We start from the raw sequence: 18,817 nt of genomic DNA on the forward strand, positions 1-18,817 counted from the left end.
CATGTTATCAGCACTGAAAGTCTTTTTGGACTTTGATAAATATTCCATATAATGAGTTTAAGAAACAGACTTCTGCACACTATGTGACAGTATCACCAGCTGCTTGGCAATGTAATTTATTGATCCTATCACAAAAGTGCTTTGCTAATTACATGGGAAACAGTCTTGTGAGTAGTACTCAGAGGGTTCATTTGCTGTCCTGTTGAGTGCTGTGCAATATGCTTGTATGTTCAGTCCTTCCATTAGAAGCAGGGATTGTGACCCAAACAGCATTTATGGATAGTTCTCTCTATATATAGTACAATATGTGGACTCAGGAAGTAATTTTGAGCCTACTTTCTCAGAGTCAGGCTTTCAACAAGCTATGCTTCAACCAGAACAGACACTTGTGAAGACACTACCATCTTCTCTATGATAGTTTTTCTCCTTTTGTTAGGGGTTACTCTCCCCATAATTCTTGAGGTTCACAGAACACTTTCTAATAAGCTGCTGGCAAAATCCGAGGAGCTGATTCAACCCCTCTATTCAAATATAAAGCTGTCCTTCCTAGCTGGTGTTGTCTTTAGCACAGATTAGGGCACACTCATTTTAAGCTCTCTATTCACTGGTTTATGCAGATGATTCCTTCTAGTTAGTGGATGGAGGTGAGCAACTGTGATGGCACGATCTTTAACTGACAGAGCTTGATTTGGAGAAAAGAGCTGGTCTACAGCTGCAGGATACAAATGCTAGATGAAGAAGTGTACACCATGGAAGATCCTCTCAAATCTTAATAAGATTTAATGCTAAGTGCTGCTTAAGCTTTTCACTGCCCTCTGCATAATTTCAGGCTGTAAGCGTAAAATCATTGATGATAAAAACACTACTCGAACAACAACTTACTTGAAGCAATAGAAAGGGAATTCCAGCCTATCATGATTTTCAGTTTCTGTAACTAAGAATAACTTTGACAAGGGCTATTTTCACAGACAACTCAAAAAGTGGAATATGGTTTTATTCCATTATTTTTTTAATGCTGAAATTATTCATTCGTAACATGATAAAATTGGAAATTTTAACCTGTCTATATACTAGTTTTACATTATGATTTATGATGAGAATTATAAACTTCCACTCCAATGGAAACACATTTCAAAACATCTGCTTAGCATCCATTTAGGCATTTTCAGTCAAGGAATGCCATACTTAACGGCAGAAATCTGGACTATAGCTGTTGCTTGGGTTTAAAAAAAGCCCAGACAACAGCTGTCTTTTTCCTCCTCCTTTCCAGTTAATTCATCATAACTACAGGTAGTAATGGGCTCTATTGCATGATAGTAATGTGCATTCATAAATACACAGACTAGTGATGACACTGCTGACTACCAGGATTTTGACTCAGAAAATATTAGGTCAGCTTCTGTCCTTGAAGAAACAGAAGTTTAGCAGAAGGTCAAAATTTTCACTTTGTGTGTGTGAGTGTGAGGGAATGCAAATGTGGCCTCTAAACATATGTGGGGAGATGACGGCCATACCCTTCTTACTAGTGATAGTTTGCTAGCTGTAACTCTGTAGTACACTACACTTGCCCGTTATTAAAAAACAAGTTTAAGTGACTTAGTGCCACTTATCAAAAGGTTTTTAGGTTGTTGACATAATAATATGAAAGTAAATTTCTGCTCTTTATATATATATATATATATAAAAATCCTTTTCAATGAAAAAAAGTGACAATCCCTATGTCTCTGAAAACATCAAAATAAGAAAGCAACGTTATTATGGGATAGATCTATTTGCATTTTTAATCAGTTTCCTTAAGCAGCATGACAAATTGTCCAAGGACACACAAAGTAATGGATAGCTTATATGATTGAGACAAGCTTTAAACATATTTATTACTAGTGCTTTAACAGGAAAACATGCAATAGGGGAACTACACTTCCTTCGTGGTACCTGTTTTTTTTTATTATGCACGGGTTTCATATGAAATAGATGAAGTTTTTCTTGGCCAAAACAAACAAACAAACAATTTCTGAATGGAGATGCCATTAACTGTAAAGTAAATGTAACAAATTTAAGATGAGAAAGAATAATGGTAACTAATATGTAAAAGCCTGATATTTTTATTCATGCTTTATGGCTCAAGGGTGTAGTACTTTGAATGACTTGCCTTTGGTGAGCATCAAAGGTTCTTGGATCCTACCAGGAAATTCTAAAATGTGTTAGGATGAAATAGACTGAATGAATTAAAGTATTTTATAACCTATGGGCTAAGTGTTTAGATGTTAGTATTAGAAACACAGGAAGGTAGAAATAAGAACAACAAATAATTCCAGTAGAGAGTCTCTATCTTCACAAATATAACAAGAATAAAGATATGTATATATTTGTATATATACACACCCCCTTATATGCATATTACATAACGAACCTATAGATTAGTCACAAAGGGATTTTTTTTATACACAAGTACTTTTTTCATGTGTTTGTTTAGCCACATGTTCAGACATGACTTCCCGATGCAAATGCTAACTGCATATGGAAACCTATCTGTCAGCTTTTGAATTCCATCTAGCTCTGTCACTGCCTTGTCCTTTATTACTAGGTAGCAGTGCTATTCTGGACAGTATGAGACTGAAGGAAATGGTATACCAGATCTAATTGTGTAGTCGTTCTGTGTAGATTTTCTGTTGGTGCTGATCTTCTAACAGTTCTTGCTGTTACTCAGCAAAACTAACGTGATAGAGGTGCTTTGGCACTTGTCTGAAACACTTCTGTGTCTGTGAAGTATATATGAAGTGACAGATGTTAGTGCCTTGCTGGATGACAGTCTGCTCTCAGGTTCATCTGTGAACAGCAAATCAGTCTTTCCATCGAAAAATAATGAATTTTTCCTCTAGGCAATTTCTGATTTATGTGCACTTCTGCAACCATTGCAAATGATCTGTTGGTTTTGTGTTTTTGAGCTCTTAACTACTGTAATGTGTTCAGAGCAAACCTGTGACTATTTGACTCTGCTTTGTCAGCTGTCACTGTTGTAGTTTTTTCTTATTAGCACTGAATTGACAGCTTTGCGTTTAGAAAAAATATATATTTACATATATTAAAAAGAGTTTCTTGCCACTCACTACTTATTTTATGTGCACCTTTATAGAAGGGCAGAAAATAATGCATACTTATGTGCAATGTAAGTTGCTGAAAGGTTTTTGTGTGATCCAGGCAAGATGCAAGATCATCAAAACTGATGTGTTCCCATTAACTCTTCCATGACCCCACCCAATATGTTTTCTCAGAGAAAAAAACCAAACCACATGTCCAGCTCTAATCTCTGCTGATTAGATTAGGAATTAAAAGCATAAGAACCTGAGGTCTTTCCTAAATTTGGGTCTTGTGTGTCCTCCCATGCATGTTAACTGCAGCCCTTCTGAAGTATTAGTTAAACTCATAATCTTTTGTGCTCCATGGATCTGACCTGAATCCTGCTCTACTAAATGGACTATGATCAATTCTACAGAGTGTGTGTGTTGCATGACTCCACTGTAAAGCCAGGTAGCAGGTTGTGACAAGCACTGATCGGTAGACTAAACAGTTGGTGTTGAGGGCTTGCTGTCTACACTACCCATGTTTCAGAGGCTTTTGCTTTGGATTAGGTTTATCTTGCCTCTGTGTGTCTGAAGGCCCATTAGAAGATGGAGTGTACTCACTCCTGAAACTCATTTTTGGTTTACTTTCATCTGAAGTGTATTGCCAGTAGCTGTCAATCTGCTCTCCCTGTTGGAACTTCTGGTCTTTTTGCAAAATTGAGCTACGTTGTTCTGTGTCCAATGTTGTGTTAACTAAAAACCCCAAGTCTGCAAATATTTCTGTCAGGTAATTAGTGACAGCAGTATGCGATCCATCCTATTTGTACCGTGTAGAATAGAGGTCTATAAGTAACTTGCCCTCTCAGATGTTGCTAGTCACAAAATGGGTATGTTAAGAGGAAGGTTTCAGAGTTAAAACTGTAGCTTGAAATTAACAAGTAAACATAATGAACAAAAAGTAGGAACAGAAAAAGCGGAGATGGTTACATCACCACGTTTGGTAGTAAATGGCAACTGCTGAGATCACAACATGCTTTTGTTCATCAGAAATCTACAAACTCACCTTTCAACTTATTTGCAACAAATCTGGTTCTAAAACAAATGGCTAAAAGTTACTCTATGACTCCTTCAAATACACTGGATATCTCTGACTTGACAGTAATTCTTACCTCTCCCCTGCTCAAGTATTATTTTAATCAGCTGGCAGTGTGTTTGTTTATTCACATTAACATTTCCAAATGCAGAGTGCCCAGCTAGCAGTCACTGCTCTGCAGAGCTGCCAGTGTCTAATTGTTTCCGGCAATGGTGACTGCCTTTTTTAGGCTTTTTTTTCTTCTCCCCCCTCAACTGGCATTTCAGAGCAGCAGCCTTCACAATAAATTAGCTTAATGCATTTTGAGCTCAACCAAATCTTCCCACTACTGCTGCTATCTGTCTACCATTCCTCTTGAAATCAGCATGCAGTATAAATGATTTAGACATATGAATAAATAAACCTCTAAATATCCATATCCTTGCAATAGCAAAACCAGATCAGATCTAATTTTTGGAACAGTATATTGCTACAAACACCAGTTCGGTGAGCAAATGGATTCACATTTGCAGGGCACTATGTCATGATTTAGGAAGGTGAAGGGTAACTCACTTGAGCATGTTAGTTTGATGGACATGTAGTCTCTGCCACAGTCCTTCTTATAATGACAGCGTAGCCAGTTTAAGAGACAGAGTCCGTCACCACACTGCAGTTCTTCTTTTTTACACGGCAGAATGCTCTGTTCATCTGAAAGGAGGAGAAACAATAGATGACTTGGTGTAACAAGCAACTCCTTCCTGAGCAACAAAGCTACATGTCTACTGAAAGTCAGTCTTCCTGCTTTTGAAAGGCCTGAGTGGATGAAAACACTCTCTCCTGTTTGTCAGATGTGAAAAGGGTCTCAGACTCAAGCAAGTATTTCCTATACTGTTGTGGCTGATCATTTAAATAGTGTCTGAGACAGATGAGGTCTAGGTGAAGCATACCATGGAAATCACAAGGGTACCACGTCTCTGTGGCACCTAGCCTTCTAACTTACATGCTTTAATTAATATACAAAACAATCCATTTTTGCCCCAGCTTATACACAAAACGGATAAATGAGGGGAAAAACAAGAGATCTGCTATCTTGCATAAACCCGAAGGACTGGATTAAGGGCTTCTTAGCTCTAAGTGTAACTCTCTCACAATCTCTTTCCAGTTTGACAATTAAGGGTAAGAACTCAGTTTGACAGAGTGGGGAAGGATTTTTTGAATAATCTTAATAAAGCCTTAGGTAAATTTATGGCGATGTAAACTCAGGCTTGGTTTGCAGAGCCCTTAAATCTTATGTAGTAGGGTCTGCAGCTCTGCATGAAGCCAAATCTTTGACTGGCTCCTCAGCCACCTCTCAGGAGTCCTGTTGATACTTGGTGGCTGAGTAGAAAACTGAATCACTCATGTCTGCCTAGAGAGGGGAGGAAAAAAAGAGTAATTTTATCTTTTCCTTTGATAGCGTATTATGGTTCTTTTTATCTTTATGCGTACACACATGCATGAACAGAAATTTTCTACTCTCAAATGAGAGATGCTACCAGCCTAAGCCTTGTAATTTAAGAAAAACAGAGTTTCAGGTCATGCTAATATTCACCTGTGTGAAACATATTTGCAGAAGAAATGGGAGTGCTGGTGCCAGTGTCATCACTTGTCATATCTGAACAGGATCACCCCTTCCTAGTCCAGAAGTTCTGAGGGTACGCCTGAGGAGAGTGGTCACTGCAAGTGCTATGCCAGCAAGCAACAGGTGTTTACTTTCACTGGCTATTCAAAATAGCTGTTTTGTTTGATGTCCATAAACATTCAAACAGCAGCTGCATGATACAAAATTTAAAAAGGAGTTGGAGAATCTCTATACAAGGAAGTATATGTCCTTTTTTCTTTTTTTTTTTTTTGGTGACACATTAACTGCACAATGCAAAATATCCCATGGAATGCCAGTGACCAGCCATACAAAACACACTGAGCAAATCACTGAAAAAATAACTTGTTGTGTAAATGAATTCCAGTTTGATAGGTTAAAAATCTATCAACATACTGTAAGGAAGAAACAAATTCATGGAGATCAGGAAGTCAGAAAATTATCCAGGAAAAGAGGGGAAGAAACCTCCTATATTATTCAAAGAAGGTGGTTTTGTGGTTTTTTTTTCTCCCTCGCATTTCACAAGTAGTGCTATTGAAAGTGGTCTTGTTTTGATGATAGATAAAAGGAAATTATTTTCTGACAAGTGCATTTGAGTGTGCAAATGGATGCACTGTGACATCATTTAGTTGCATGGTGTTGTAGGGCCTTCCAGTAATGAGAAAGAGAAGTAAAATAGAAAATAGTTCATTAGTGATAGAATAAAAAGGTTTAAAGTTTGGCAAGGAAGACCTTTGTGTAGAAAGAGTCTTTGGAAATCAGCTTTAAATTTCATTATAGTACTAGAGCTGTATTCAGGTTACTTTATGTGAGCAATCTAAAACATTCCAAATACAGGCATATAGAAGTTCAAGCCCAACTTGAAAAACACTAGCTCTTGAAAGTAAAGGCCCAGAGGGCTAGTGTGCAAATCGGTACCCAACAGAAGACAGGAAAAAAAAAAAAAATCACATTTTTGTTTACTCTCCAATGCTTTTAATTTGGAGCCTTTTTGTCATCCTTCATAGCTGCAAAATCATGCAGTTTGGAGTTAATTGTTGATGATTTCCAATTCTCCACACAGCTGCTCCAGTGGAAGATGTCAGTACCCCCAAATGCATTTATAAATATCACCGGCATTGACAACATCACTGTAACAGTAAATCTTAGATTGTACACTTGTACCTGGCAGCTCTGCAATCTAGAGGCCAATAATCAGATCATATTGTTTTGTACTTTCAGAACATCTTGCAGTACATTTCCCAGATGGCTACTGTATTTCCGGTAGGCATCTCAGACAATATTGGGGTAAAATGGCATAGGACTGCCAGCAGTTAAAGTTGTGGGAAAAATCCTGTCTGGGTTTTTTGTTTTTTCTTTTTTTTTTTTTTTTTTTTTAGAGTTCAAATATTATAGAAGCCGCCGCTAAGTAGCAATTACTTTTTGGTACCAAACGTAGTCATTGTGTAAATGGGAACAAATTTTGTTAACTTTAGATTGGTTACACAGTCATCGCAAATAACAAAATTCACCTGCAAGAAAATGATGCCAAAGGAAAAGAAAAAAAAAAAAAATAGCAAATATATTAGAGTAATTGGTCCTGGTATGCATCTCACATATTTATATCTTCCATAAAGTCTGTTTAGTTCGTAATCTAGTTTGAAGTTGCCCTAATTATTCTAAACTTCTTTGAAGTGTAGACTGCTCCAGTCTACACCCTTCTGTATCTTTCTTCTTCACTGTTCCTGTTTTCAGTCATTCAACACAATTCTCCTCTATCACTGGCTACAATTTCACCATTTTTTTATGAGGTAAAAAAGTTTTCTACAGTTCCTGCAACGTAAAATTCCTGTTTTACTTTTCACCACTCTACTGGCTCTACTTTGAAGGTCACTTAAAGATAAATGCCTCTTCTCTCTCATCCAGAAAGTAATACTATGCTTTCTGTTTCTGCTAGTTGTTGAACTGTGTAAGTCACTTTGGGATATGGTTTTGATGAAAATGCTAGAAAACCACTATGATATTTTACTATCTTCAGGGAGAACCATTAAGACTGTAAGCTATAAGAAATTACATGGGCAGATCCAATTTTTTTTGGACTGAAAAGCAGTGGGGAACAATGATGGTTAAAAAAAATAGGGTGTGCAAACGTATCCCATAAAGCTGTATTTCCCAGATGTGGCAAGAGCAAATTATGTCTTTTGTGAATCTAGATGATACAAATCTTCCATTTATTCTCAAGCAGAGCTGCAAAATAACCGAAAACCTCATGAAAACTAAAAATATGTAAATGTTTTTTTGAGGAAGAAACTGAGGCACAGGCCTATAGTCGTGCAGCAGGCCGGGACAGAGGTAGGCATCACACTCAGTGTGGTACTGACTGAATAACAACGTTTAACTTCTATGCAATGAAAATTCTTTTGAAACAGATAGTTTCATTTGTGAGAAAACGCATTATTTCCAAGACGATGTTTCTGTTTCTGTAGAGGCTAGCACAAAGTATTTTGTCTTTAAAGTATGATTCACCCTGAGGTAAAATTGCTTTGAAAACAATTTTTACTACAGATGACAGGGAGATAACAAAGTCTCTTTCAGAGAAGCACTTCCCAGTTTTAAGCCCATCGGTTCCCAACCGGAATGTGCCATGCAATGGTGTGCTGATGGTTTTCAAGGTTTGCGTTTTAAATCAGCATGCATTTGAATGGATTTATGAAGTGAAAATTAGTCATTTAAGAACATCAAAATGATCCTATCAAATTTAGATTAAGCTGCGGTATTATATAAATGTGATGCATAAAATGAATCCACGAGTTGAAAATTAACCTGCACCATTAAAATACACATAATCGTTTACAGCTATTGTACATTATCCAAATTTGTATTTTCCTATGTTAGTAATACCACATTTTTTTTTTTTATTATTCAAATGACCATTGAATTGTGTATCTGTTAAAGTGGGTACGCACTTCTTGCATCAACCACTGAGTCTGATAATGCCCTCATCACCCACCAGCAGGAACTATTCTCTGCAACATAACCCTCTGCACTATGTAAAAATGATAGTCCTCATTCTTGCCTGCAGCCTGGCTTTGAAACCTTTGTAGCCAGCTGTGGGAAGATAGTCGTGGTGAAGAAGGATCCTCCAGTGACACAGAGATGATTTAACAACTCTTGAACTTGGCGAGAGGATGAGAGAATCAACAACACATGGCACACGTTAGTTTGATGCATAATGCTCTACTGTGCTTATGTGATTTAGATGTGCATGACACAGAAACCTGCACAAAACACAATATAAGGAGGAGAGATTCTTATTGCTCTGCTGACTTCTTATGCCCCTCAATTCCTTAGTATTTTTGCACTGATGACAACTAAAGAAATTTACAATAAATCAGAGGACAGACACAAGATGTAATTTCTGTACTATTAAGGTACGTTGATGCTATCTTCAGCCCTGCATTTTACCATGCTGTCCTTGGGCGTATTTGGGAATCATAGTTTTACATGTTTGAAAATCTGGGAAAAAGTTCTTATTTCTACCACTATAGATGCTCCAGCGCTCCCAAAGCATGATCTTATATCTCCAACTTTGGGAAAGTTTCCAATTTATGGCTTGCTTCATTCAGTAGAAACATTTTTTTTTAAATCAGGAGCACAGAAATGTAGCTCTGAACATAACTTTTTTTCTTTTTTATTTTAGACTTTTATCAGGTTTTTAGACGACTTTCAGGTTGGCTAATAGGATCAAGTTGCAAAAGTACAGTTTCCACTCATGTTTCCATTTAGGATTGTGCTGTTCTAAAAGCAAAGTCTTTTCTAAAAGTGTCTATCTATATACAAAATCTTTGATGGTGGTATTCTGATTTTGTGCTCTCCCTATACATTGGGACAGTTTTTGATTGCCTGATGCTAAGAAATGTACTATACAGCATGTACCCCAGCACACAATAGCATGAATACATTGTAACTGCTTTTCTAATCTATTATTGAATGTCCCATATTCTTTCTAAAGGAACATCTGATTTCACAAATGTGTTTAGTGTGAGGAGCGTGATTATTAGCGTAGTTTAACATACGCTTCAAATGATGCATAAAAGTCATCCCAAATAGCTACTCTTTGTTGCTCCTCTGGAGTGTGTGTTCCTTCTCTAGCACTAAGTTGCAGGCCAAAACACTTTGGATTCATGTTCCTCTCCCAATGTGTCTCTGAGGCAGAGTTATAATTACAATACAAAATGACTAGATACTGTTGGGCTACTTGTCAACATGGCACCTGCAAAAAAACAGGAGTGTTAATTTGTCATTCAGAGCTTTTATTGTCTGTTCAAGTCTGCAGGGTTTTTACATTTATTTGCTGAACAGGGAATGAGGATCGCATAGTGGGCTGCCTAATCACTGCACCTTTAGAGGCAAGTTTCAGGGCAACACATTAAGATGACAATAAGTAAACATGGTTTACAAATTTCTGAAAATGCTAGTCTCTTCTGTTCTGCGTTGGGCTTTCTATGACCTTCTATATTAAAGAAGTCTTGTACTTCTTGCTAGTTGTTTGGCAGTGACTTGCATACTGTGTGCGTTTGGAGAGTGAAAATGGCCACTGTGTACCTCAGTAGTCTTAACTTGTAAATAATCATAAATGGGGAACATTTAGGCCAAAATATTGAACTTCGCTAATAAGAGGAAATGGATAAATGTGGATTAGAAGCAAAGTTCAATATGAGGTTGTCCTAGTAAGAACTAGTCTTCCAACTGGGACTAAACAGCTTGCCATCTGCTGGGTGCTCTGCCATGTACTTGTATTACTCTCTCCCCAAAAGGATCTGGGAACTCTTTTGTAAAGCTCATCTCTTTAATATCCTGAGTCCTTGCTGTAGAAATCCCTGATTTAACTCATTCTGTAAGCTGGGGCCTGTTCTCAATGTTTAAAAATTGGAAGCAGCCTACTAAGTGATTTAGAGTGACTCAGAAAGCTGTTCTGACTAAAGTGTTTAACTTTCTGATGCAAAATACTAATTCCTGTATATCTCTTGTGTACCCAAGTGAAAGGGAGACCCACCTGTATTTGTGATCTAACTAGAAAAACATTACAGGCCAGTTATAGTTATTTTCCTGTCCTAAATAAGTGGGAACTGGAAGGTGAGGTTAAGTGTAACCTCACACTTTCTCTCTATCAGGTCTGAGCCCGATGGATGACAGGTTGCCTGTGGGCAATTAATTCAGCTACATGAAATAATCATATGAAAAAGTAAAAGCAGAATAAATGTTGTGTAAACTGACTTGCAGCAAGTCTGTTCCTTCAACCCCAAGAGCAAAGACATATATGGGATTGGACAAAGATGGAAAAAAAGATGCTACAAGAGAAAATAGGTAGTGCAGTATCTTGTTAGCCAGAGTCAGTACCAAGACCATTGACAGATACCAATCCAGGAGCCAGGAGAGCCTTCCTTTCTCCTTAAATTGCTATGTAATCTAATGCAATTAATTTTTCTGCCAACCTTTTTTTTTTTTTCCACTTCCCACCTTTTGTGTTATCTAGACACCTGCAATCTGGAAGGACAAGACCAGTTATTTTGTGCAGGACCTAGGGCAATAAACCATCAGTCTTAGGTAGGTCTTTTAAGTAGAAGTAATAATGTAATAATTTTTGCAGCTAATTCAAAATAAAGCTAGGGTGCTGAATACCTGTAAAGATCAGAGGCTTACGGACCTGCTCTTAAACCATGAAACTAAAAAAGATTAATTACCAATAGGAGAGATTTGAAAGTAAAAAAAAAAATTAAAACTGTGTGGTTTTCACTATTTCTTTTTATAATGCTCCTAATGAAGAAAGAAAACAATTGCTGAAAAGAAAATCCTCATTTTAGGGATAGAAGTAAAGGGATTAACATCCTTGCAACTAAAAACAGCAATTAAAAGATAAGAAACTTGGAATTAAAGAGGCCAAAGAAACAAAGTGTCATAGAAGCACTATTTGCATTAATAGACAGTGATCAAGTGGCTTTGGCTGGAATGGTCTCCAGTGAATTGTCTTCACACAGGTCCTTGAAGACTGTAAGTGTCTCAATGTCATATAATGTCATTATTTTTAAAAAACAGTCTGAGGGATTTCAGGAAGTTCTAGCATGATACGTATTAAGTCTTGGAGCTAAAATTGCTGTTTGCATAAATGTTGTCAAAGCCAACTGAATTGCTTGCTTCTGCCAGCTCGGAATTTGAGGCCAAATTTTCAAAGCCTCTGAAGATAGAAACTCGTAAGTAGGCTTTACAAAAGCTCATAATCAATTAGATGTCCACCTGTCCTTGAAAGATGCTTCACATAAAGGCATCTGGGCATCTACTGTGTTTTTAGGCGCTTGAACATCTTGCTCAAATACAATTGTTATATAATAATGAAATGTCAGGCTGCAAGAGTTAATAGCGCTCAGCACCTCTAAAACATATCTTCCCCCTACTCTTCTCTGAGAGGTTTCTCAGTATGGCTGCTTGTACCACCTGATCAGATCCCCTTCAAAAACTAAAGCATTGTTTCTGTTTATTTGATGGGAGCAGCGTTGGACTCTAATCTGTACTTTTGCATAGTAGCTGCATCGGAATTAATTCTAATCTATTATTCTCTCCACTAAAAAAAAAAAATTGGGAATAGGAGGTAGGAGTTGGGAGAAGCTGCTGAAACTAAAGCATTAAGTCAGTAGTTACAGTGGAAATGAACGATTTGGAGTTGTCAGCCTACATCCTCATAAACGAGGATGAGAAATTGTCACACTTGGAGAGAAATTGATACCTCCATAGTGCAGATTCCAGCCTAATAAATGGAAAGGTGAAAAAATCACTCCTGATGTAGGAGATGATTTCAAGCCATCATAAAATAAATTGATGGCAGAAAGATACTGAGCAGGATATGACTTATTAGGGGAGAAGAACAAAGAATTCCTGAGGTGTGGTTCTAGAGGCATTTGAACCATCCTCCCCTTCTGCACAGCTGGAGTGCGATGTGGAAAACTGTAGGGAGATATGGGGTGTGCCTTTAAGAAAAGGGAGGTGGGAGCCTCCTTGGTGCCTTCAGAAAACATCCACACTTTGAGAAAAAAATCAGTGAAGGAAAACAAATAGCAGATTATTCTGGGGATTAAACTTTGCTGTGCATTTAGAGAAGTGGGGACAACTACAGTGTGTTTCCCTTATTGCCTGGCATCACAGACCTACATGGTTCCTGGCATTCTGTTAGAGAAGAGAGAGACTGGTAATGGGTGGTGGATGTTGGTGCTTTGATCCCTGACACTTCTCAAGGCATCCCACAAGTGGAAGGGAAGATACTGCTGTGGGGTGCAGAAGTCTTGGTGCAGATCGATCAGTCTGTCTCTTAAACTCCCTGGCATAATGTACTCTCTCCAGGACACCGGCTCACAGCAAAGCTGACACACACAGGCTTGAAGCAATCTCTTGTCTTTCTGTATGGGTCAGTTCTGGTGCAGCCAATAGAACCACTGTAAGATGTTTCTTGCACAGACCCAGAATCACCCAGTTTCTTCACCTGTTTGAATGGAGGCACTGGGCTCCACCTGTGCATATGAATGTGGAGTTATGTTCATTGAGTACTGGCCTCTAGACAACTCTTAAACTGGCTGAGTTTGGAGACTGTTCTGGGAAGAATACAGGATTTACCATCAAGAATAAGACCTACAGACTCTGTAGCAGTGGAGAGAGCATTTTATTCTTGCTGTGTACAGAAAGATTTCCTTGTTTATGAGTAGAAGTTTATTCAACCTTCCACCATCGTTCTGGGGTCTCAGAGCACAGCTAGCAGTGCTGTAGTCAATGACAACACAGCTGGCAGCCAGCTGTGCTGTCACTGCCTGTGAGCCGAATGCTGAGGGACAGCATCCAAAGTGTCTACTCAAGGGCCTACTGGTTTTAGGATCAGGATTTTCTGCATTTTTCCTTTGTAGCAAGTATGTGCCTGTGCCAGGTTTAGGTGGGTTTTCATGCAGAAAGAGGAAAGCTACAGTACGAATGCTTTTGTTCCTTCTTAATTTTGTGAGGTAATTCTGTTTAGTAACAGTAAGTTTGTAAGATCTATAAAGGTTGTAACACAGGAATCCTAATGCTGGATTTTAAAACGCTGTCTGCCTATTTTACAGTGTTGTTTTTCCTGACTCATGCATCCAAATGAACGTTTTGCATATCTCTGGACATTCCTTGTGCTCTTAGATGTAACAGCAGAGACATAGTTCAATACAGATATCATAAAGATTTACTAATATTTAATTACATAACTATATAGTCATTTAATAGTTGTAAAATAACTATCCTTTTATAATAGCTGATATGTATTGGCAATCTGGATAATTGATTGAAAAATCAGTTGATTTGTTTGCTTTTACTTGTGCTTACAATCAATTTCTTCAGAGATGAATCTCAGAACGGCTGGGGAGGAGGTAGAGGAGGCAGCAGCATGCAGGAAGAGAAGGCAGTTTGGCTAGAAATGTTTGTCTGCCTTTTTACTTCTCTGGCAGTTTTGGGCCCTTTTCATTTCAGTATTAGAAACAGTCACCAAGGTTCATGACTGCTGATTAAGAATGATTTACACTCATTGTCATCAATATTTTCTAGAGATAATTTTGACTTTCTACTTAAAAAACCAACCAAACATACCTGACCAAAAGCTTAAAACACTTTGCAAAGAAAATCCAGTGTTTCTCTCAAAAAGAAACATCTAAAGAAACAAAGCTAACAGCAAATTTTATTGCTGATCAGAAAGTTCCATTAAATGCTGAAACTGTCAACCCGCCTTGGTACAGTGTGGTTGAAGTCACATAGCTCCATTCCTATTAGCCTGCCCGGACTTTGCTTGTGCGACTTTACCCCTTCGTCACGTACAAGAGCAGTATTCTCAAGGCACAGCCGACTCTGTATGAGAAGACCTGCAGTCTGGCTCCTGGGCCTTTGCACTTGCTCAGGAAGTTCAGTGTTGGGAGGGTAAACGGGTCTAGTACCTGGCATATGTGAATTCTGTATAGCTGAAGTATCCACTGAGTAGTGTCCTTCCTGTAGTACATAGTAACAGCCTGGGGTAACACCAGTCTCTTTCCATGTTCACTATAAAAGCATAATAGAAGCCACAGTTTGGGGTTTTTTTGGCTAATGCCCACCTGGTATTGTGTTAATATTATCTGTTATTTCCAATAGAACATTTCACAGTTTAGGCATTACAGTAATTAAACATGATAACCCTTGTGTAGAAGGCCAGAACGCTGGGCCTGGATGAACTGTCCTCAGTTAAGGCCAAAGTAAAACAAAAATATTGTCCTATGAACACTTAATTTTGAAGAGACATAGGCACCCATTTGAAAATTAGGGCAATACTCAGATTGCTCTGAACTGTTTGCTGCAACAGTTCTATTACAAAACTCCACTAATCTAAAGGTAATGCAATACAAAGTTGTCTTGCCATGAAGAAGTGGTCTCTCTAGGAGGGGCAACAGCAGGGAAAAATCTGAGTTTAAGGGTCAAGGAACATGAAAGCAAAGAATGGGTAAGAAATGATGTTATTCTGATATGAATCCCCAAACTAAACATACACTGGCTACGTATGTAATGAAGTGCCATGAAATGTCATTTCATGCACAATGTAAAACCAACAGCTCTGTGTAAAAATAATCTAAACAGTATTTTTGCAATATTAACCTGTAACAACATAAGCACGTTACAAGTATTTTTTGCCAAGTCTACGGGCAATTCACTAATAAATGAGTAGACTGCCACACGTAAGCATTACATACTCATGTAAGCATTTACAGTTTCCTGTCACTTTTGTATTATTATTATGTATTTTCTCGGACTTAGGTGATGCTAGTTGGTCATCTATTAGGTAGCCAGAGGGTGAACAATTTTCATCAGCAGCTACTCATTTTGCACTTGCTCTTGAGCCCAACTTTAACATGATTTTCCTAGGAGTTTAAGTAATTACCAGGCAATCTGAAAGACAACACTCTGTATTTGCTTGGTTTTGCGCTGTCTTCACCTTTACCCACCAAACTCTGCTCCTAGTTATCAAAGTTATCTTAGGGTTAGATCCTACAAATACCTGGTGTTGATAGAAGCTGGTCTTGACACTATGAATAATTTCTCCTAGTTGGTAGGTTGTGGCAGCAAACATTAAGCCTGATGATATTTCTAGTCTGTGAACAATAGTAGCTGCTTGACTGTGTTGTTCCTTTATGTATTTTCCAAAGTAAATAACTTTTTGCCTGTTCTTTCTTTAAACTTCAGATTTAATCATATGATTTCTCACCCATGATGGGCATCTTAGCTTGAAAGTTGTAAGCAGATTATGACTTTAGTAGCAACATTTCAACATGGCTTCTTCTGAGCTGCAGCACTTGCTCTGAAAGGTATCTTGGGTGTTTTAATTGTTGTGCATATAGTTTTATCATTATGCATTCTTTCAACTAAGAGACTGGACATGCTACTCTGCTTCCCTGCATACATGTGGTTTTCTGCCAAAACAGGACCAGTGACATGAGCAGAATTGACTCCTATAATGTTATATTTCCTTTCCAAAAAACCTTTAATGTAATAACTACAAAAGTTAGTCATAAAAAGGAGAGTAGAAGGAAGTCAAATGTCAGGCATTGTTTTATTTCAATGACTGGAAGTAATTTTTAGCCACATTTGTTTCACTAGTGAGTGTCAAAATGATATAAATTTTGACTGATGTCAGTGTGCTCAATTTGTATATCAGTTTTAGGAGCTATGTGCTAATTTGTTGTTGTGGGAGAAAATGCTGAAAAGGAGGATTTTTTTTTTTAAAAAGGAAATATTGGAGTACTTGTAGCTGACACTAAATTTTACGGTCCTCTATTTCAGACAATTCTCTCACTCATTTCCGTGAGTTTTGTATGTATAAAGATCACAAGGTTAAGTCTGTTTCTGTTAAGTCAGTTGTTTTCTTAGTCAGGAAACTGTTTGCTTTTTAATGGATTGATGTTTATCTGCTAGAGGACTTTAAATATAATATTCCTACAGCTGTACATGACTGCAAGGCATGCCATTAATGCAGTTAAGAAAAAAAAGAGACTACTTACAGAGATTGGAATAATTGCTGCCTATTCCAATACGGATGGAGCTTCCACAGATGAGAGGAAGATGGAAGAAAAGAACTAAGGAGGGAAAAATGGAAAAAAAAAAGTCCTTAATAGCAGTTTGTTTTTGTTTTGCAACCAGATGTCAGTTGAAGACACATTGTGTTGTTAACATGCACCCACTCTCTCTGAGGCAGGATTACATGTTTCAGACTCTGAATATACGCACAGATGTAGCTTGAATGGGGGTGAAAAAACCAAGCAAGTCATTGCTTCATACTTCCAGGAATCACTCCAGGTCAGGAAATGGTATTATATATTGATTTAATGCCTCTCAGATTCAAAAACTCACGTATAAACAGCAATGTGTTATGTAAATATGCTAATTATTGTTGTTAAGTCATTCACCACTTTCTGAAACAGGCACCTGCCATTGTAAAATGAAATAACTGTTTCCTAATTTGTTTAAGTGCATCTTGAATACATTAGGCGTGTGTGTGTGTCAAACTGGGTTGGAATAAATTTATTCTAAAATTTGATACACATACTCCCCCTATGCATTTAAGCTTTAATATTTATAACTTGCACTTCAAAGATTTATACTTGCAGGCAACAAAATGCACACGAGTAAAACGTGTCCTTAATAACAAAATGTTGAGATTTCTTGAGAGGGGCTTGTTTGCCCCTGCAGTCGCCTATAAAACAGGAGTCCCCGGCAGTCAGTCGGCTGTCCTCCAGCCCCTGCCCGCCGTGGTGCCCCGGGGACGCTCCCGGCTCCTGCCCCTCCGCCGCCCCTCGGCGCTGACCTTCCTCCGCGGGTCCTGCCCGCCGCCGCGCCCCTCGCTCCGCACCGCGCTGGGGGCGCAGCCCGGGGGGGTGGGGGGTGCCCGAGTAACGCAAAGTTTCCGCGGAACCCCTCCCCCGCCGCCGCCCGCCCCGCGGCGCCCCCCGGGGCAGAGTCCCGCCCGGCTGCCGGCCGCCCCCCGCCCCGCCGGGCCGGGCCGGGCCCCCCGCTGCCGCCCGCGGCTGGGGCGTGCGCCCGGCGCGGCTCCCGCCGCCTCGGCGCGCCTTACCCCAGCAGGCAGCGGCCGCCGGTGCCTCCATGCGCCTCCGCCGCGGCTCCCCGGCGGCTGGCGGGCGGCGAGGCGGGCGCAGCCGCCGCCGGGAGACGCGCCCCGCCGCCTCCTCCTGCGAGCGGGGCCGGAGCGGCGGCGGCGGGTGGACGGAGCCGGCGCCCATGGGCGGAGGGCGGGGGGAGGCGGGTGACCTCCGCCCCGCGGGGGCCGGCCGGAGCTCCCCCTCCCCTGCCCTGCCTCCAGCCGCGGCGGGGAGGGACGGAGCCGGGGGGGCGGGCGGCGGCCCGGCCTGAGGGGAGCGGGGCCCCCGGGGTGCGGAGTGGGGGGGGGCGGCGGCCCGGCCGGGGGGGAGCGGGGCCCGGAGGCGGCGGGGCCGGCGCAGGCCGCACGGCGGGGCGGGCCGGGCCGCCCGCGGGGTGCTCGGGGCTGCACATGTCGGGGGAAGGGGGGGGCTCGACTCGGCTCGGGGAGGGGCTGCTCCTGAGCAACCCCGGCGTCGCTCCGTCCCCTCCCTGTGCGGTCCCTGGGGAAGGGGAAGGAAAGTGTGAGGCACGCCGCGGGGATCTGCGGCTCGGAGTGGGAGCTGTCGGCGGAGAACGGCTCCGGAAAGCCCAGTCCAGCCCGGCACTGGGGCTGGAAGGGAGGGAACTGCCTGGGAATAAACCCGCGGGGATGGACGGGATTAGCTGAGCAGTGCAGAGGAAGTAATTCGCTGTGGCTGGATGGGGGCCAGGAAGAATGTAGTCCAAGGAAGAGCTAAAACCACTTTACAGTAGTAAGATCTACTTGCTACCAGGAATCTCGGAGACGTTTCGCACTGTGAATGATAAATGCCCTGGTGCTAGAGGCGGAGAAAGTGGGGTTGCATCGGGTACTAAAGCATGTGCGCTTTTAGAATCGGTTGTTTA

At 40.4% G+C, this 18,817-nt stretch overlaps 1 protein-coding gene across 2 annotated transcripts in view; it reads right to left on the reverse strand.

The window, feature by feature from the left end:
• Positions 1-18,036, reverse strand: part of BEAN1 (brain expressed associated with NEDD4 1) — a 60,846-nt gene extending 42,810 nt beyond the window's left edge. The window contains exons 1-3 of one of the 2 annotated variants that reach the window (XM_074881932.1): positions 17,907-18,036; positions 16,837-16,911; positions 4,708-4,842 (exon numbers count right to left, since the gene is read on the reverse strand). In XM_074881932.1, the coding sequence (XP_074738033.1) occupies positions 4,708-4,842; positions 16,837-16,911; positions 17,907-17,937 (241 nt within the window). In that variant the 5' untranslated portion in view covers positions 17,938-18,036. Of the gene's footprint in view, positions 1-4,707; positions 4,843-14,745; positions 14,768-16,836; positions 16,912-17,906 lie in introns of those variants that run through there. The other variant, XM_074881933.1, reaches the window with a different exon arrangement.
• Between the last annotated feature and the right edge of the window lie 781 nt (positions 18,037-18,817).

This window comes from Strix uralensis, chromosome 12, assembly GCF_047716275.1.
Source record: "Strix uralensis isolate ZFMK-TIS-50842 chromosome 12, bStrUra1, whole genome shotgun sequence".
In the NCBI taxonomy this organism is placed as follows: domain Eukaryota; kingdom Metazoa; phylum Chordata; class Aves; order Strigiformes; family Strigidae; genus Strix; species Strix uralensis.